The 21,448-nt window shown below is 42.1% G+C and overlaps 1 protein-coding gene across 5 annotated transcripts in view; it reads left to right on the top strand.

Moving 5' to 3' along the window:
- The window catches only part of LOC101950356 (uncharacterized), a 44,604-nt gene that overhangs the window by 13,001 nt on the left and 10,155 nt on the right, over window positions 1-21,448 (top strand). For 2 of the 5 annotated variants that reach the window (XM_005285346.5, XM_065593280.1), the window contains exons 2-5: window positions 10,482-10,603; window positions 12,079-12,220; window positions 14,074-14,195; window positions 16,274-16,384. In XM_005285346.5, the coding sequence (XP_005285403.1) occupies window positions 10,482-10,603; window positions 12,079-12,220; window positions 14,074-14,195; window positions 16,274-16,384 (497 nt within the window). Of the gene's footprint in view, window positions 1-7,209; window positions 7,310-9,626; window positions 9,705-10,481; window positions 10,604-12,078; window positions 12,221-14,073; window positions 14,196-16,273; window positions 16,385-21,448 lie in introns of all 5 variants that reach the window. The other 3 variants (XM_042857499.2, XM_042857500.2, XM_008164326.4) reach the window with 3 other exon arrangements.

The raw sequence follows: 21,448 nt of genomic DNA, 5'->3' as shown, positions 1-21,448 counted from the left end.
CAAGAAACGTTGGTACTTTTTTTTTTTAATACTGGGAAAGCCAAGTCCCAGAAATTTTGCCTAAGAAAACTTGGACATAACCTAAAGGCTAATTAAAGCCAATTTGGGACCCCCCTGCAAAGATTCCATTAAATTGGGGTGCAGAGTTCAGTGTGTATGTGTGTAAGCTGAAAGAGGCTACTTGTAATATGCCCAGGTTGTGTTAAAAGAGGGAGACATTCTGGTTTACTAGGGGCTCATATTATCACTGCCAGCTCTGTCAACCTGATGCATCTTTTACTGCACAGAACTGGAGCATGAGCAGTAAATGAATTTGCATTGCTGATGTAGTGTAGTGTGAGAACCCCAGCACTGCTATTAGCAGATCTGGTGCTGGAACTCTAAATGTGTGGTGTAAACTGTAGAAGAGCATTAACCCTGGATCTGAACATGCGCCTGGATTTATTTCCTCAAGCCATTAGTGATGGCGCCCCCTGCAGTTAGAGGTTTGAGAGAATTGTGTAAACTGACCCTTCAGACTTCGCTATTATAAAAGTGTCCTGGGTTATATTAATGTTTATACCGAGAAGGTGTGGCCTCAGGTTGAAAGACTCATGCTTTTAAAAAACCTCTGTCATACAGCAAACTCTGGGGTACTTTAGTTAACCTCAGGAGGAGGGAAGAATGAGTTGACACTATCAGGATTGACTCTCTGACTTCAGGAAGTCCACTTTTCAAATCTGAAACTAGTCATAAAGTCACCTTTCTTGGCAACTAAAAACCTTTTTTGTTGTATTTTGAGCTTTTAAAACAGATTTAACAAGCTTATTTGTGGATTCTTACCAATCAATCATACACTGATAGTGCCCTACCAAATTCACAACCATGAAAAACACGTCACAGACTGTGAAATCTGGTCTCCCACTGTGAAATCTGTTGGGTTTTTTGTGTGTGGTTTTACCATATATTATACAGATTTCATGGGGGAACCAGCGTTCCTCAAATTGGGGGTCCTGACCCAAAGGGAAGTTGCAGAGCGGCCTTTCTTCTGCACTGCCTTCAGAGTTGGGCGGCTGGAGAGCGGCGATTGTTGGCCAGGTGCCCAACTCTGAAGGCGGCACCCCACCAGCAGTAGCGTAGAAGTAAGGGTGGCAATACCATACCATTTCGCCCTTACTTCTGTTGTTTGTCAGCCGCCTGCTTTGTCCACCACTTGCAGAAAGAGCAACCAGTTGCAGCTGGCTGGTGGGGGTTGGAACCAGGGTGGACCAGCAGCCCCCCATCAGCTCCCCACTCCCCTAAGTTTCCCTGTGTGGCAGCCACTCAGCAGGCTATCAATTGCTGGCAGTTCAGCTGTCCCTCCCCCCACTGCCATGTGCTGCTCCTGCCCTCTGCCTTGGAACTCCTCTTGGAAGCCTCCTGTTTGCTGTGCAGGCCGGGGGGGAAGAGGGGTGCTAATGTCACGGTGTCCCCCTCCCCCCTGCTCCTTCCCCCTGCGTGCCCCATCTCCATTGAGCAGGGTAGGACACGACAGGGCTCAGGACGGAGGGAGCTTGCTAGCAGCAGCTGCTGTCTCAACTTGCTGATCTAATTAAAAAGGCAATGTACTTAGAGTGGGGTGAACATACTTAAAGGGGCAATGCACATCTCTCTCTCCCCCCCCCCACAGGGTGTGTGTCTCTGTCACCTCAGCCAAACTTCACAATCATCATTGCTGTGTACAGTATTACATTGTTTAAAACGTATACTCTGTGTGTGTGTATATATATATATTACACTACAAAATAGTCTTGTCTGGTGAAAAAAATTTCCCTGGAACCTAACCCCCCCATTTACATTAATTCTTATGGGGAAATTGGATTCGCTTAACATCGTTTTGCTTAAAGTCGAATTTTTCAGGAACATAACTACAATGTTAAGAGAGGAGTTACTTTATATGTAAGGGGCGGATATGGGGGCGGGGGGGGCAGGATTCCTTAAGAGGAAGATACTTTTGTTATAGAGGAGAGGAAAAGAAAAGGTAAGGTGGAACTGGAAATCTTCAAGAGCTTCTAATTAAAGCATCGTGATGAGTAAAGAGCAAGAACGAAGAAAGATGAACATGAGTGCTAAGAGATCATAACTAGTACTATTATACAACAAGAAGATTGCATCTTTGCTATGCTCCTTACCCAGAGCATAAGGAATATGATTTATCCAAACAGAGTAGTGTTTGAGTAGAGATCAAGTGGTGTCACTGAGCCGAAGCCAGAGTGACAGATTAGATTGACATTAAGATGGTGGATATATTGTGAATCCTTTTCATTATTTTAAATATTATTTGATTAATTGAGATGGGATGTTATGTTAGGCTCTTATGTGTTGCCAATTTTAGGAAGTGGCATTAATTACCTTTTACAATTGTCCACTGGGAAAATGAAGCTGTTAAGGAAAAGGTTGATGTAAGAACAAGGACTGGAAATAAGCAGTTAGTCATCCATGAAAACTAGGTCATATGATTTTGATAAATGTATGGAACAATTATACAACATATAAGTAACCTGACTGGTTCAAAATTGAACTGTGGAGCTTCTATCAGCTCAGTCAAAGAGATGTAAATTTAAACAACACCAGGGTGGATTTGATTTAAATCCAATTGATTTAAATCATGATTTAAATCACTAGTCAGGAAGACTGTATTTAATCATGGATTTCTACATAAAGTGCATTCTTATTGGTTGTTATAACCTTAATACATATTCTTCACAACTCATATCGATGAGACCCAAACTGAGTCTCTTTTACGGCCTGCTGCAATTATAGGTTTTCCCTTCTAGTGAGAGAATGGTATGGTAGATCTCAAATCAATGAAGGCTACACCCAGACCTCAAGACTTCTGGAATATGCTGCTCAAACAGTTTCACTTTTGTTTCTGCTGCCTATCCCTCCCTTCTCACATTTATCTCCAGACTTCTTCTCCTTGTCCAGATCTATTCCGCCCCCAACAATCTTCTATTCATTGAACTTTTTGAAACTTTGCACTTTTAGAGAGAGGTAAGGGATTGACTCTGTACACAAATTTGCAGAGGGACAATAGGGTTGAGGTCTGTTATTTCTCACCTCTATATATTACTTATTTAAAAACATTTTTGCTGTTAACAAGCATGTTATCTCTAGAGACACAAATCCACTGTTTGAGAACTGCAAAACTAAGCATCTCTGATGGTCTCTTCTAGACTTAGCACTGAGTCCCATTGGGTAGATAGAAAGATTAACCCAGGGGTGGCCAACCTGAGCCTGAGAAGGAGCCAGAATTTACCAATGAACATTGCCAAAGAGCCACAGTAATATGTCAGCAGCCCCACATCTGCTAACCTCCTCCGACCCCCAGCGCCTCCCACCCACCGGCAGCCCTGCCAATCAGCACCTCCCCCTTTCTTCCCCCATGCCTCCCACCCACAGCAATTAGCTGTTTTGCAGTGAGCAGGAGGCTCTGGTGGGCAGAGGGGAGAAGCGAGGGCATGGCAGGCTTAGGGGGGATGGGTGGAGTGGTGGCAGGACCTGGGGCAGAGCAGGAGGTTGAGCAGTGAACACCCCAGAGCACATTGGAAAGTTAGCATCTGTAGCTCCAGCCTTGGAGTTAGCGCCTATGCAAGGAGCCGCATATTAACCTCTGAAGAGTCGCATACGGCTCCAGGAGCCACAGGTTGGCCACCCCTGGATTAACCTTAATAATCTATACTGAAGCCCCTGGAATCCTATAAAATTGGGTTACTAATCCATGAACTATTGGAACTCATTTAGAAAACTTTTCTTAAACATTACATGAATATATTGTCTCATACTATAGAATTCAAATTTATAATCCCTATTCCATGATGAGATATCTTTGAGATACATTATATCTTAATTCAAGCTATTTTTAGATAGTTTTTTCCTCAAAAAGCATTTTATCAAAAAAATCCAATTTAAATTAAAAAAATCAATGATTTTTTTTTCAATTTAAAAAAAAAATCATTGATTTTTATCCACCCTGAACAATACACCAAAAGAGCTAAAGTACTAATTAAATAAACCTGACTTCTATTGGGGAAAAAAGTACCAGGAAGCTGATGATAATCTTAATGGAGACATTTGCAGGGGAAGATGGTATTAGGCATGACCAGATTATTCATGCTGAGGTCATATCTAAAATCTTATTGGTAACATGGGGGAAATTAATTTTTGTGAGAGATGCGGCCTTATCTTCAACTTGTACCTTCAGTATCACCAAATCATATTCAAAGTTTAAATTAGCTTTGCACTATTTAGCAACACAAATGTTAGTCTTTGCAAAGCATATTTGCTTTTTCCTCTGTGATCTTGAATTTATATAAAAAAAACCCAGTTGTCTTTGCTCTTAGATTGCCTCTTTATTAAATCCTCTCCTTTCAGTGTGCTATGCAACCTCCTGGTGTAATTTAGAGGCTACATAATGTTTTCCAAAGGAGGCTGGATAGCCATCTGTCTTGGATGGTTTAGACATAACAAATCCTGCACCTTGGCAGGGGGTTACACTAGATGACCCTTGCAGTCCTTTCTAACCCTGGGATTCTATAATGCTTCTGTACAGTCAGATTTTTTGATAGTGCCAAAATGTTTAGACATAATACAGTCAGAGGTGCTATCCATCCAGTGTGAGGCTTCTGATGTGTATATGGCTAATTTTAAATCTACTACGTTAAGGTTGAGTTGTGGCAGGGTGTCAATTTTTTTTAAGGTGTTGATTAAATTATAAATGCACAGTGAGCAGGTCCTGCAGAACCAGTTTTGGAGTGTAATACAGACAGTAATATTCCTTCCAGCAAAAAAACCCAACTGATTGAGATTCATCTTAAACTAATTCATAAACCATGTGCAGTTTCTTCCTGGTTTGTTTTTAAAATGTTATTAACACTGTGAAGGTACATACTAGAGCTTGGATTATGTACTGTACATTTCCATCATTTAGTACCAGTAACAGGCCAAGTTCTGGTGACACAAGAACAGTACCTATGTATTGAGGTTCTTTTTGATTTCGTGTTTGGAGATACCTGGAGAGAGAGAGACATCAAGGGATAGCCTATGTAGTACAACCCTACTGAGGGTGGAGTAGATATAGCCTTCCCGGGGTGAGGCGGAAGTGTATATTTTAATATTTGGCACCTGGATGCTGCAATCAGTGGGAGGGGGGCTGGGTAGGCGAGCGGGCGGGCAGTGGTGGGGAGTGAGTAGGCGAGCCGAGAGGGGGTGGGGGGGCTGAGGAGGCTAGCGGGTGGGCAGTGGTGGGGGCGGGCAAGTGAGCTGGTGGCGGGGGAGGAGGGCTGAGGAGGTGGGCAGTAGTGGGAGGTAAGTAGGCGAGCTGGGGGCTGGGGAGGCGAGCGGGCAGTGGTGGGGGGTGAGGAGGGGGGCTGAGGAGGCGAGCGGTGAATTGGTGGCTGACCTGTTCTACTGATCTGGTCTGGCTCCCATCCCCTTTCCCAGGGCCGGCTCCAGGCACCAGCAAAACAAGCGGGTGCTTGGGGAAGCACATTTCTTGGGGCGGCATTCTGGTGCTGGCCATCATAGGCGCCGACTCCAGGGCATGAGGGAAAAAGTGCCCCCGCCGCGCCAGCTCGCCTCTGCCTGCTCCCCCGGGCGCGCCGCTGCCGCTTCTCCCTCCCAGGCTTGCCACGCGTGAAACCGCTATTTCGCGCAGCAAGGCTGGGAGGGAGGAGAAGCCGAGCGGCGGGTGCTCGGGGTAGGCGACGGTGGTGGAGCGGGGAGCGGTTCCTCTACCCCCTGTTACTTCCTGCGCACCCCCCCCAGCTCACCTCCGATCCACCTGCTCTGCTGAACGCTCCGCTTCTCCGCCCTCCCTCGCCTGAGAGGGCGGGGGGAGAAGCGGAGCGGCGGCACGCCCAGGGGAGCAGGCGGAGCGGAAGTGAGCTAGGGCGGGAGGTCGCGGGGAGCCCGCAGGAAGCAATGGGGGGGGGAATGCGGCATGCCGGGGGAGGAGGCAGGGCTGGGGATTTGGGGAAGGGGTTTGGAAGGGGTGGAGTTGGGGCGGGGCTGGAGGCTGAGCGGCACAAAAAAAAAGGGGGGGGCGGCCAAAATTTTTTTGCTTGGGGCGGCAAAAATCCTAGAGCCCGCCCTGTCCTCTCCAGGGGTTGTAGCTGTCTGGAGGTGCCTGCCTGGCACGCCTTCCTCATTCACACCTCATTCATTCAACAGGGCAATTGATTACAAAGCCGGGGGAGGGGGGAGAGATCTTATTCTACTTCTAGCAAAAAGACATTTTTCTTTTACCTTAATTATACTACCTTAGGGGCCCGCTATAACAAATTACCGAGGTTCAATGCTGCTGTTTCGGTGGGGCGGTGCTGGGGAAGGAGGGTTTGTTTCCGCGGGGCAGGTGGCGCTGGGGGCGGGTGTTGTGTTTCGGGGGGGCTGGGTGGCACTGGGGGCTTTGGCGGCGCTCAGGGGGTTTCGGCCCTCAGCTATTTTCTTTGGAGTAATATGGCCCTCGCCGCTTTACGAGTTGTGCAGGCCTGCTGTACAGACACATAGTAAGAGACAGTCCCTGCCTTAAGGAGCTTACAATCCATTCTAGACAATGGAAAGAGTGGGAGAGGAAACAGAAGCACAGAGAGTGAAGTGACTTGGCCAAGGTCACCCACTGAGTCAGTGGCAGAGCTAGAAATAGAATCCAGCTCTTCTAAGTCTCAGGTTAGTGTCCTGTCTACTGGACTACACTGCCTCAGCAGGGACTTTTGTAGAATCCAGTTTGGTGAAAACATATATTTTTCTCTTAGTCCTTGACAGGAATGGATTCTGAGATGTGCCTAGCAACACTGGGGCAAGTTATTTCATGGCCTTAAGGTGTTCCTGTGTGAGCATTTATTTTATTTCCCCCCCCTCACTTTAGACAGATGGAGGCTAATTTCTGCCTTTGTCAGATGTGTCAGATTAAAATGGACAGCAAAATCTATCCATTCTACTATGCGGACCAGTTGGTTGCTTTTTTAAAAATACTAAAAAAGAGATTAAAAAATGAACCATACTTAATTTGCTGATTTGACTAATGTAAACAATCTAGGAAATGGTTAAATATTGTTGATTTGAAGATTTATTTGATCTTAATTATGTTCCAGATAGTGTAAGACATTTAGGGAAGTTGGTAGTGTTTATTTTATTGTTCTGCTGGTAGTTATTGTAAAGAGCATCCATGTTTTTTTTTCTCTCCGTTTCTAGTGTTTGGTGATGTTTCAGTTTATTCTTGTTTCTGAAGAAAGCGATTCTCTAATGATACTGTATATTTTATATATGGTCATAGTTCTATTGGAGAGACAAGGTGAGTGAGGTAGGTGTTGTTTTTTTTGGTGGTTGTGGGTTTTTTTTTTTTTTTTTTTTTTTTTTTTTTTGTCTAACTTCTCTTAGAGAGAGAGACATGCTTTTGAGCTTACATGGAGCTGCTCTTCAGGTTTTGGTACCCTCAGAAAAATTAAGAGAATATGAGGAGGGGAAGAGTCAGAGATTTCCCATTTTCTGGATTTGGGGAAGTAGGGTGTTCCCTCCTGTCTCTTCCCCCTCAAAAGTTCCGTATTACAATAACCATTTCTCTGCCCAAGAACATAAGAATGGCCCTACTGGGTCAGACCAAAGGTCCATCTAGCCCAGTATCCTGTCTTCCGACAGTGGCCAGTGCCAGGTGCCCCAGAGGGAATGAACTGAACAGGTAATCATCAAGTGATCCATCCCCTGTTGCTCATTCCCAGCTTTTGATAAACAGAGGCTAGGGACACCATCCCTGCCCATCCTGGCTATTAGCCCTTATTGCACCAATCCTCCATGAATTTATCTTATTCTTTTTTGAACCCTGTTATGGTCTTGGCCTTCACAACATCCTCTGGCAAGGAGTTCCTCAAGTTGACGGTGCGTTGTGTGAAGAAATACTTCCTTTTATTTGTTTTAAACCCGCTGCCTATTAATTTCATTTGGTGACCCCTAGTTCTTGTGTTATGAGAAGTCGTAAACAACACTTCCTTATCTACTTTCTCTACACCAATCATGATTTTATAGACCTCCATCATATCTCCCCTTAGCCGTCTCTTTTCCAAGCTGAAAAGTCCCAGTTTTATTAATCTCTCCTCATACAGAAGCTGTTCCAAACCCCTAATTTTTGTTGCCCTTTTCTGAACCTTTTCCAATTCCAATATATCTTTTTTGAGATGGGGTGACCACATCTGCACACAGTATTCAAGATGTGGGCTTGGATTTATATAGAGGCAACATGATATTTTCTGTCCTATTATCTATCCCTTTCTTAATTATTCCCAGCATTCTGTTTTGCTTTTTTGACTTCCGCTGCACATTGAGTGGATGTTTTCAGAGAACTATCTACAATGACTCCAAGATCTCTCTCTTGAGTGGTAACAGCTAACTTAGTCCCCATCATTTTATATGTATAGTTGGGATTATGCTTTCCAATGTGCATTACTTTGCATTTATCAACTTTAAATTTAATCTGCCATTTTATTGTCCAGTCCTCCAGTTTTGAGAGATCCTTTTGTAGCTCTTTGCAGTCTGCCTGGGTCTTAACTATCGCTAGTAATTTTGTATCATGTGCAAATTTTGCCATCTCACTGTTTACCCCTTTTCCCAGATCATTTATGAATATGTTGGATAGGACTGGACCCAGTACAGACCCCCGGGGACACCACTATTTACCTCTCTCCATTCTGAAAACTGACCATTTATACTACCCTTTGTTTCCTATCTTTTAACTAGTTACCAATCCATGAGAGCACCTTCCCTCTTATTCCGTGGCAGCTTACTTTGCGTAAGAGTCTTTGGTGAGGGATCTTGTCAAAGGCTTTCTGAAAATCTAAGTACATTATATCCACTGAATCCCCGTGGTCCACATGCTTGTTGACCCCCTCAAAGAATTCTAGTAGATTGGTGAGGCATGATTTCCCTGACTCTTCCTCAACAAATTATGTTCATCTATATGTCTGACAATATTGTTCTTTATTATAGTTTCAACCAGTTTGCCCGGTACTGAAGTCAAACTTACAGGCCTGTAATTGCCGGGATCACCTCTGGAGCCCTTTTAAAAAAATTGGCGTCACGTTAGCTATCGTCCAGTCATCTGGTACAGAAACTGATTTAAATGATAGGTTACAGACTACAGTTAGTAGTTCTGCAATTTCCCATTTGAGTTCTGTCAGAACTCTTGGGTGAATACCATCTGGTCCTGGTGACTTACTGCTGTTTAACTTATAAATTTGTTCCAAAACCTCCTCTAATGATACCTCAATCTGGGACAGTTCCTCAGATCTGTCACCTAAAAAGAATGGCCCAGGTTTAGGAATCTCCCTCACATCGTCAGCCGTGAAGACCAATGCAAAGAATTCATTTAGTTTCTCCACAATGGCCTTATCGTCCTTGAGTGCTCCTTTGGGATCTTTATCGTTCAGTGGTCCCAAGGAGGCTGGATGTACAGTATCCTAAAGAGCAGAGGTTCTCAAACTGGGGGTCAGAACCCCTTAGAGGGTCACGAGGTTATTACATGGGGGGTTGAGAGCTGTCGGCCTCCACACCAAACCCCGCTTTGCCTCCAGCATTTATAATGGTATTAAATGTATAAAAAAGTGGTTTTAATTTATAAGGGGAGGTCGCACTCAGGGGCTTGCTATGTGAAAGGGATCAATAAAGCCACTATTCTCCTTCCTCAGGACCAGGAAAAGGTAACTGTCTTTTACTATTTTTTTTTTTTAAATAAATATAATTGCATCCTGGCCTATGCCAGTGGTTAAAACTAGGTCAGGGCTCAATGTGGCTGGAGCATGGAGGAGCTCTAAAAGGCAGTTTCATCTAGTCCTTCCTGGTTAAAAGGAAATTGGCTATAGATCTAAAGAGAGAAGGATGGGAGGATAAATCAGGAAAGAAGGGGGGAGATCCCTATGATTGCAGATGCCTCCATGTGAAAAATAACAAGAATCTACAATACAAATAGGATGTGAAAAAATAAATTCTTATTTTTTTCATTTCTGTTTTTAAACACTTATTTAAGATGTCTTGTAAACTGAATTGTTGAACTATGTATTGTCCCTGATCTTCGTAACTAGCACTCTAGTGTATTTTATTTTACTCTATAAGAGAAATCTTTGTGACAGTTATGTGCGTGCAAGCAACTGTGAGTTTTGTCGTTTTCCCAACACTTCAAAAACATCTTTGATGTTTTTATATCTTAGACTGAGACCGTATCGCTTTGGTGGGATATAGATAATCATGTGTAAGTTATAGGTTTGTAAATATGAAAATTTGGAATCTAAAAAATACTTATTTTAAGAGACAAAGTTATTAGGATTTAAATCTGTCTCTTTTTGAAAATACAAACAACAAAGATTGGAAAACATGCTTCATATAAAAACCCTGTACATCTGGCATTATTTACAAATCACAGCTATATTGTATTGGTCATCACTTACAGTCCCCATGATATATATCCTTTTGTTTTGTAGATGACTTTGATGAATTCATGTTGAGTAATAATGATGTTGTGCTCAGAAGTATTGCTGAAGATCTTCGGAATTGCTTACCCATTGAGGCAATGCTTAACTCGGAACATCTAGCAATTAAAAAAGTAAGCTTGTCATTCTGGTCTCTCTCTGCTGCACCACAGAATTCACTCGGAGATTATAATAGTAATGCTGATGGAAATATGGTCTATTGGTTAGGGCATTGGAATGGGATTTGGGAGACCTGGGTTCTGTTCCCAACTCTGCCACTGCTTTGTTGTGTGACCTTGGGAAAATCACTTCACTTCAGTGTGCCTCAGTTAAATACTTTGATTGTAAGTTATTTAGGGCAGGGCCTGTCTTTTATTACATGCATGTAGAGTGCCCAGCAAAATGCAGCTAGCCTAGTTATGGGATATAGTGCCTGGCTGGCATGATGATTCCTATTTGGGTCCTCTAGGCACTATTACAGTATGAACGTGAAATAAGAAAACTGAAAAGATCGGGCCAGTGGCGTGGTGGCATACAGTACAGGAGATTCAAGTTTGGCTTCCAGTTCCTTGTTTCCTGAGATGTTAGGGACTGAAAGAGGCAGGATGCTCAGCTCATGTGTATTTGGGAGTGGAGAAAAGTAGCATCTTTTCTACTTAGGCACTTCTGTTCATTCCAGGAACAGAGTTAATACATTCCCAGAGGAGCGGCATGTAGTTCTTAACTGGAAAAATGGATTGGCCCTGTACACCAGTGCTTTGAGGGGAGGAAAGAGGAGATAGAGGGATGTTTTGAGGAACACACCCCCTTCAGATAATAAGAAGGCAAACACAATAACATCCATCTGATTGAAAATTGTACATGCATTAATCAATGGTGTTTCTGATTCTGAAATATTAAACATGAAAAGATGTATTTCTTTAGACCGTTAAAGTTGTAAGAGAAGTAGCATTACCTTAGTGTGCTTCTGTGGTGAATAATGAGGCATTCAGCTCCCCATCCCCTAAATGTAAGTCACCTCTTCCTTTACCCAAATTGTAAAGGAAAGAGGGAATGCGTACCTTCCCTATCCTATAACCTTTACTTATCTATTGGATACCAAAAGCCCCAACTGTCCCTTGCCCAGCTGGTCAAACCTCCAGCTTTTCCTTGACAACTTCTACAAAGCAGTTGCTTGTCAGTTGAATATTGAAGGCTAAGTCTACACACAAGAATTGAATTTATTTAATCAAATAGATTTTAAATAAATCTGTGCAACCCCTATTGGGTGGGACCTTCTCTTAAATCAATTTGTGTGACTTAAAGCAATTTAGCTTAATTTGGTTAGACCAGCTCCACATTTTGGAGAAATATATATTAAATTTAGTATTAAAATACATAAATTACACAAATACTAGTAGACTGATTGGACTGAACCTTGGGGGAAGGTGGAGAGTGCGTGAGGAAGTAGTGTACATAATTCCAGGACACGTGATACGTAATTTATGTCTAACGCATTGCATAGGACACAGTCTGGACCTTTGGGTTTTGTTTAAAACAACCAAATCACTGTATAAGTGAAATAAAGAGATTTGCCTGTGATTTTCTTAGATTTCATCTTCTTTTTCAGATACTTGAGCAGCCAGAGCCGACAGTTCATGTTGATGCATTCCTTTATGATGATGATGATATTATTGATTCATTGTGTGAGAAGGGAAAAATGAGTAGAAACTACTGTGTAGTGTGTGGCTCACACAAGACCGCACCTTTAGGTAAGTACCATGTTGTGAGTGCACAAGCCAAATAGATATGCTGGCTGATTTGTGAATATACAATAGATGTAGCTATTTTATATTTGTTAAAAATAGTCATGCAGTAGCTCAGCTGAGCAACAGACCATCCAGCTGATTGAGGACTTTGGCCAAGTCTACTCTAGGAGTGCTTTACCAATATAGGTATACCGTCATGCTATACCAGCAAAGTGCACCTAGAGTGAAAGCTGTTTTTACTTGTAAAACTCAGCACTTTTGCCAGTGTAACTTTTTCCAGCACTCCCCCACCCCAAAGCAAAATAACCTAAACTGGCAAAAGCACAGCTTTGCTGGTATAACTATGGTGGCTATACTAGGGGCTTTTGCCGGTATAGCTATGTCGGTCAAGGATCATGCATCCTCACACCCCTACTGACGTAGCTATTTTATGAGAAGTCTATAGTGTAGACCTGGCCTTTGTCTTTCCAAACTGGCATAGTCATCAGGCCAAATTATTCCCCACACTCTGCATGGGGGAGAGTACAAGAAGCCTCCTGCACACAAGGGCCAAACACACTTGCACATTTGCATGAGTGACACTAACCAGCCACAAAGGGGGCAGGAAGGAGACAGGGTTATGGACCGCTGAAGAGGAAAGTGCATACAGCAGTGTCAAAAGAGATGACAGTGGCCTCCTCCACCTTCATATGTAGGAACATTAGGAGGAACAGTGCCTCTGAGAGCTGCTCTTTGGCCTGGTGCAGCTCTTTGCTACCCCAAAGCAGAGCAGGGCCTTTAAAATGCAAGACATAAATATTTTATTACAGTAACATTCAGTGTTCTAAAAGCTAGCTGTTCCAATTTAAACTATTTACAGACTTTTTTGTGAACAGATATATTGTTACATTGAGATCTAAGATGCTGTATTCAGTTGTAATACTCTGAATCATTCACCGCCATTAATGTATAGTAATATTTCCGGGTAAATAATTAATAGAGCTGGGTGGAGAAAGGTAATTCTGTTTCTCAGAGGATTTCAGTGTTTCAGAATTTGGTTTTGTTGCAATTCAGGCTGAAAACCTAAATTTTAAAAAATGTCCCCAAAAGGAAATGGAGCACTGATGCCAAAGCAGTCCGGCGGTGCACTGAGGAGCTGGGCGAGTGAGCTGGCAGGAAAGCAGGCAGGGTCCATCAGGACCCCTTTCTGGATTCCCTGAAACATTGTCAAAGTCAGACTGTCTCCATGGAACATTATGAGTTTGACAAATCAGTAAATTCCAATGAAAAAATATTTTGTTTGAGTTTTTCCAACCAGCTCTAATAATTATAGTTAACTTCTCTATAATAGAGGAATGATGCTGATTCAACTAAAGTTAATCTAGTGACAAAGGCCCGGTCTACATTAAAAAGTTAGGTAGACCCAGCTACTTCACTCAGGGGTGTGAAAAATCCACATCCCTGGGTGACGTAGTTCAGCCAACCTACCCCCGATGTACACAATGCTAGGCCGACAGAAGAAGTCTTCCATTGACCAGGCTACTACCTCTCAGAGAGGTGGATTACCTACGCCAATGGGAGAGCCTCATCCATTGGCGTAGGTGGTACCTACCCTGAAGCACTGCAGCAATGCAGCTGCAACACTGCAGCTGTGCTGCTGTAGTGTTTCAAATGTTGACAAGTTCTAAGTCATAGCACAGGACACAGCAGATTCAGATGGTTGGTGGAGCCCTGTAATAAAAAAATGTCTAGGAAATAAGAATTAAAATGTGGAAGAGGAGAGCCGTGTCAGAGTAGGGTTAAGCTCTGCTGAATATTTTGCACTGATGAATGTTGCCCATGTAACACATTTGTTCTGTTCTGCTTTTATTTCTCAGAGTTTATTTCTCATTCCTTTTCCCTCATGGAACTGAAGTTTCTTTATCAGTATGCATTGCCTGACCTGACAGGAAAGATTCTGGTTGACGTTGGCTCCAGGCTTGGTGCAGTGCTATTTGGGGTAAAATCCAGCATGGGAATTCATATTCTGTTTCTGTGCCATACTTTTCCCTTCTCCAGTTGGCAGCTTTCATTGTTCCATAATTCATCTGAGGGGACAGATCAACAAATAGCCATCTATAGCATGAAGCATCCAGCCAGTAAGAGGTGTTCTACTCTTGTACACTCAGTTCTCCTTCTGCTTCTCACAGAGACGAAAACACTGTTGATCTCACTTATTGACTTGCCTCCACAAACGATCAGAATCTGTTGTCCAACAGTGTAGCATTTTGCTGTCGCACACCCTGGCTGCTCTTTAGTTTGTTACTGCTCAGTCTTGCATTGCTAAATTAATGTTTTCTTTCCTGTTCTGGCCAAGTATTCTGCTGAGTTTTGGTAAATCCCATCGTGAAGCGGGAAACTCTTAAATTTCACTGAGATGAAATTTCCTAGCTCAGTGTTTCTTGACTGTTTTGATACCAGGGACTGGTTTGCTGCCTTCCTAAACTGTGTCAGGGAAATCTCAGGGACCAGTGCCAGTCCATGTACTAGTCGTTGAGAAACACTACCTAGCTAACACTTAAAGCATTTTGCCCTATCAAATACTTTATCGGGAAGCTCAAGTGTAATTTCAGATTGCTGTTGGCATTATTGGTACACTGCATGGCCAACAGCAGCACAAAACATATATGGGTGCAAATTATATCAGTTAATAAAAAATTCTTAACAAAGTCAGTGGCTTCAATAGGGGCCTGATCTTGGAGACACTTGAACATGTAACTTTACTCCACTGAATAATCCAGTTTGGGATTAATCATATGAATAAAGTTATTCCCACATGTGAATGTTTGCAGGATTGGGTCCTTAAATGTTAACATTTTGTTGTCAGTTATTGGGTTTATTTTGAAGTTATGGAACACTTATACTGTTATAATGAAAGAGAGCCTCAAGATAAAGCAGCAATATAATTAAAAGAGAGGTTCTCTTTTTCATCATATTCTTGGCTTGTATTTCAGAAGTGGCAATTTGCCATGTTTTATCTGCACAGGTTGCCTTTCTAGCCAGAGGGTTGAAGGGCTTCAGAAAGCTCTAATAATTAAGTTGCAGTATATTGACATCTGTAACATAGTATGTTTGTCATACTTTTTTTTTTTTAAACTTTCCTGTGCTAGCTAAGTGTAATTATAGTGTTCATTGTAGATAAAATTGTAGTTAAAGTTACAACATTTTACTCATTATAGGCTGATGTTTTCTGGCATTCATACTTTCTCAAAAATTCTCCTTTTGGACAGAAACTTTCCATGATTGGTCTGAGCCCAAAGGCAAATTACTTTAGAATAATGTTTAAAAAATTTAATTCCACCATTTTTGAGGTATTGGTAAAATATAAATTATGATTTACATTTTTTACATTTAAAAAAAATACTGCATCTATAAGTAGCATTGTTCAGTCTAGGAGGAAAATCCTTTTGTGAGCTCTTCCATCCCATTATAGGTGCAAATTGGACTTTCACATACCACTGTGTGGAGTGAACTCCCGATTCATACAGGGTGTGTGTGTGTGTGTGTGTTGGATATTTCTGTTGCATTCTGTTCTCCTACAAAAGAAAACAAACCGATAAATATATAAATAAAAGAATCCCAACACAATCTTTGTGTGTTAATTCCACCCCCCCCCTTTCAGTTTATTTTTATAATTCAGTTTGTGCTAACTTTAGTTTTTCCCCCATTCCCTTAAGCAGTTTCTATGTATCTACCAGTAGAAGTGGAGCCGGAGTTGTTGCTTGCTTTCCTTTCTTATCTTGGCCTATCAGCTCACATCTGTTTTTTCATGGTAATATTCATAAACCATTTACTGTAATTGCCAAAAAGAGGGTCTTAACCCTGGAAAAATATGTAGTTCACTCTAGTGCATTTCCTACCATTCTGTTTTAAAACGAATTAAAAATTTTTTAACAACCCCTCCAATACACTTTTTTAAAACCTGCCTCTAATCATAACCTTTGTTTTTCACTTTATAATGTTTAGTTTTTCCACTTTAAGTTAGAATAAGTCATTTTATAGGCACCTCAATTATTACATTTCCTCTCCTTATTTCAGGGCTATCTTTACAGCTCAGCATCCCAACTATATGGAGTGGAAATGAATTCAGACTTTTGCCAGTTGCAAGAAATGATAATCACAAAATACCAATTTACAGACAGAGTAAAGGTGACTAAATACATTTTATAGTGTGTATATATTTTAACCAACTGTATAATAGATTAGTTAATTCTATTCCAATGAGAGAGGCTGGTAAAATCAGTGTTGTTCTAAAGATAAATCTGTACTTTGTTGGTTTGATTTTAAACAAAACAAAAAAAGTTAATGTACATTAAAATTGAGAAGAGATTTAAAAAGTTATTTTTAAAATATAGTAATATTTGATTCATTCAGCCTTTTATCTGAGTATGGCTCAATCTCTCAGCTGACCCCAAACAAGTACATACTAGTCTCATTAAAATCAATAGAAGTTCTACTGCTGTTTCACTGTTTGTTGAAATAGGATTAAGCCAGTATATTAAATGTTTATATCTAGAATGATAAGAAAAACAAGAGGCATCTGGGGTTTCCATATTTTTTTAAGAATAGCAAAGATACTGTCAAGGATTTGCATTTGAGTAGACGCTAAGGTCTGCAGGCTGCCAACGTTGGATGTTGTATTTCTTTATTAGTTTCTTTGGAACTGAGAATTTCAGTTCACATTAGTGCATATGTGTGTCAGAAAAAACAAGAAATGTTCCAAACAAACTCAAACCATTAATATACAGAGATGCTGTTTTCATAATGAGAACAGTCCCTTTTTGGGAATGTCTTCGCCCATGCAAAAGGTCTTGTGGCCAAAGGCAATAAATAAAACACATTAAGTGAAATCCTGGCCCCATTGAAATGAGTGGCAAAACTCCCAGGGTATGTCTATACTGCAGCTGGGAGTGAGGTGAGTCTATCTTGGGTGGCTAGCCTGAGCCTTTGCTAGTGGTGCGGCGTCCACACTGCTATTTTTTTTTTTCACTAGCTTGAGCCCCGCTGGGATGAGTCTGTTTACTTGGGCTGTGAGGCTTGCTCCTAGCTGCAGTGTAAACAAGGCTTCTGATGTGTCTGAAATATATCAGTGAAATACGATTGTACTGTACAACAGAATGCTCCATCAGGTTAATTCACTAGAGACTGTAGATGTGTATATACATGCTCTTGAGTTGCTTTATATCTGGAAAATATACACCTGAAATGTTAGTTTTTCTTCACACCTTGTAATTCTATTGAAGTGTTATAGTTTTCAATGCATAAAGATAAAACAGATAATTTTCAAAGCAGTGCCTGGTGACTTTGCCATTCAACTCCCACTTGATGTTAATTTAGTCATGTGACTCCTGTTATCACACGCTGTTTTGAACATTATCACACACTGCTTTAAACATTTCATTCTTGGATTTCAGCTTCACCCCAAAATGAATCCTCTCTTTTATTGCATCTTTTTTTGGAGATATACAGTAGCATGAAAAAACTGCCAGAAGCCAGTTGGCTAAGTAATAAGTAGGTAAAAAGAGGTTAAAAATCTTGGAGGGAAAAAAGCCTCATAATGTCCATTGTTATCTGGGATGTTCTGATAAAAATCCAGAACGATACATTCTTTCCACTATAACCTCTACTACCTGAGAGATCAGAGTAAAACAATTTCTATATTTAATAGTGAATTTATGAGTGAATCTTGTGTTGTTCTGTTCATAAATTAAAAAAATAAGTGCATAGAAGTCACTTATGTTGTACCATGTTTGGTGTGAATGCTTAGAGTTTGATTAAAAAAACAACAACAGAAGTTGGGGCAAATTCAGAAAATCACCCTTACATGTATCTAACTTTAATACACGTAATTATTTTTATATAGTAGTTTGGTTTTCTCTTAGTACCATGAAAATCAAACTTTTCAGAACTGATTTCTTTTTCCCTTTCAATTTAGCAAAGAGTCAGTCCCCACCTTTGGTTGACGAATACTTATATATAGCACACAAAATTTTTTCCTTGGCTACATTGTGGAGGATTTTAAAGAAGTGATTTGAAATTCAGAGGACATTTTAAAAGAAGGTATTGTAGATCAGATTTGAGACTGTTGACACAATCCCTTTAAATCACCAAATTAGAAAAGAGTATAGAATAGTTCCAAGAAACAAGAATTGTAGTGTACCCAGATAACATTGTCATTCAGATTAAAGAACAGACTGAGAATAATGTCCAAATAATCTTCTTAACCAAAGAAGCAGTGAACTTAATCCCATTTATAGTCTAGGTGCACTAAGAAGTATGACTATAAACTCTTAGTGAACCCTTTGGCTCTATTCTCTTAAATGGATGAAAGTTACCAGTGCTGCTAGTTCTTCATTTTTAACTAGTCTTAGAGTTTCGTTTTCAGTAAAGTGAATACCAAAATATTTGGTTATAATGGAATCACTACAAAATATTCTGTTAGTGCAGGGGTGAGCAAACTTTTTGGCCCGAGGGCCACATCTGGGTGGGGAAATCGCATACAGGGCCATGAATGTAGGGTTGGGGTGTGGGTGGGGGTGTGGTGTGCAGGAAAGGGCTCGGCAAGGGGTTGGGGTGGAGGAGGGGTGTGAGGTGTACAAGGGGGCTCAGGGCAGGGGGTTGAGGTGCAGGAGGGATGTGGCAGGGGGTTGGAGTGCAGGGTGCAGCAGGGGCTTAGGGAAGGGGGTTCGGGTGCAGGAGGGGTGCGGCGGGGGCTCAGGGCAGGGGGTTCAGGTGCAGGAGGGGTGTGACGGGGGCTAAGGACAGGGGGTTGGGGTGCGGGAGGGGGCGGGCTTCGGCCCGGTGCAACTTACCTTGAGTGGCAGCCACGCGCAGTTGGGCTAGGCAGGCTCCCTGGCCCTGCACCGCTCCCGGAAGCGGCCGGCACCACTTCCCTGCAGCCCCTGGGGGAGGGAGGGGCAAGGGTTCTGTGCGCTGCCACCGCCTGCAGGTACCTCCCCCAAAATTCCCATTGGCTGCGGTTTCCCATTCCCAGATAATTGGAGCTGCGGGGGGGCGGTGCCTGCAGGCGAGGGCAGCACGCAGAGCCCTCTGCCCTCCACCCAGGGGCCGCAGGGACATGGTGCCGGCTGCTTCTGGGAGCGGTGCGGGGCCCGCAGCGTCATGGGGGTGGCAATCCCGCGGGCTGGATCCAAAGCCCTGACAGGCTGGATCTGGCCCGCAGGCCATAGTTTGCCCACCGCTGTGTTAGTGGCTGGCCAATGCTGCATGAGTCAAAATGATGCATTCTCCCCACTTCAGTTGCTACAGTGCTCCTTTGCATGGGGAGTGTCTCTTTCCTATAGCAATCAGAATAGTGTACATCTGCTTAAGTGATCCAAGTGCAAATATTTTCTTTGTGAGGATAAGTTTTGATAAAACAAAAGCTTTGTCCTTCAGGAAGGACCATTTGAACTGCAGCTTACCCCAGTCAGTAGCGGAAAGACAGATCACTTTCCCTCCCACTACCAGCAGGTTTTTAAGCTATTCAGAGAGTGAATAAGAAGTTATGGTTTCCTAGACAAGAAAATAGTGGCAAAAGTGTTTTCTTCTCTACACAAATACTTCATTTTCCTGTGAGAAGACCTCCCCCAAAATTAATTACCTGAACACTAGTAGAGATTAACAAAATGTGGGATAACCTGCTAGATTAGTGTGTGGTGGTATTCCACCACAATAGCTAACTTACTCTCCATTACATTAAGTACCCAGGCTGGCCATTCTTCGAGTGTTTGCTCTTGTCCATTCCACGTTAGGTGTGTGCATGCCATGTGCACCGCTGCCAGAGGTTTTTTCCCTCAGTGGTATCCGTTGGGCTGGTGCCACGCGCTTATGCACCGGTATAAGGGGCACTGCTGGCATCGCACCCTGTCAATTCCTTCCTTCCAGCCTGTGACAGTTGATGGAATGTCGCCTCCGGCAAGGTGTTTTTCTCTTCAAATTTAGTTTATTAGTCTTAGCTGCATGTCCATGAATTCCGAGCCCATCTCCTTGGGTACTGCTTGTGAGTCTCCTAACGTGGAATGGACGTGACATGAGCAAGCACTCGAAGAAAAAACGGTTACTAACCTTTCCATAATTGTTGTTCTTCAACATGTGTTGCTTACGTCCATTCCATAATTCAACCTCCTGCCCCTCTGTCAGAGTTAGCAGCCAAGAAGGAACTGAGAGGATGCATGGATGGTGATGCTCCTTATACCAGTGCATAAGTGCACAGCATCAGAGGGCGTTAGAGCTGGTCCGATGGATACCAAAGAGGGGTAAATTTCCAGCAACAGTGCATGCGGTTTGTGCACACCTAACGCGGAATAGACATGAGCAACACATCTCAAAAAAAAAAAAACCCAACAATTATGGAAAGGTTAGTAACTTTTTTTCTACATTATCAGTCCCTTAATATTGACTGTAAAAGGTGACCAGTGCCACTGCATCATCCTGTTTGTCCACCATGATAATGTCACTCCTATAAGTAACACTCTCATGGTGACAGTGATCCAGTATTCAACTTCAGATTGAGTAAGCAAAGTATCAGTTTAGCTGGATCCAGAAGTTAGATAAATTCACTAGGTTGATTTCTAATTGGTAGGGACACTTCAAATCAAATCTTGGTGCACAAATAACACATGGATTGACAAAATCCCAAAAGAGATGATACTACTACTTTTTCAATCAGAAATTTAAGATTTATTTTTCTGGGTTAGGAGGAAAGTCCTCCAACTTCCTGTTAGAGTTTTGATGAGCCTCCAAATTCCCCCTATGTTATCATCATCATCAGCTGCCCCACAACTCCATTTTCTGCTACCATTGTTTTGGCTGAGGAAGACTGGACAGGATGCTGATGTTCAAGAAGAGCTCCTATACTGACTGGAGAAGTACTTGTTTAATAATATGAGGCACTCTGTCTCTGCAGTTCTCCCTCTGAAGGCTGAGCACATCGCATCTCCATTACTCCCAGTATGTGGAAGGAGAATACAATAACCAAACTTGGGTCTTCATGGACAGTCTGAGCCTTAATCACTAAACAACCAGCTCAGCCCTTAAAGTGCATTTTAATAGCATCATAAAAAGCTTTAGCTGGATTAAATCCTTTACTAAAATTAATAAGCGTTCATGATGATAAAGCACAGGTAACTAAAATATAATAGTAATTTCCTAAATCTTCTATTGTGGCATTCAATGATCAAGATCAAAAATAGATGTAATATATTTTTATTT

The sequence above is a fragment of the Chrysemys picta genome, chromosome 4 (assembly GCF_011386835.1).
Source record: "Chrysemys picta bellii isolate R12L10 chromosome 4, ASM1138683v2, whole genome shotgun sequence".
NCBI classification, from domain to species: domain Eukaryota; kingdom Metazoa; phylum Chordata; order Testudines; family Emydidae; genus Chrysemys; species Chrysemys picta.
The sequence above is the reverse complement of the archived record's forward strand: the minus strand, read 5'-3'. Positions and strand labels throughout refer to the sequence as shown.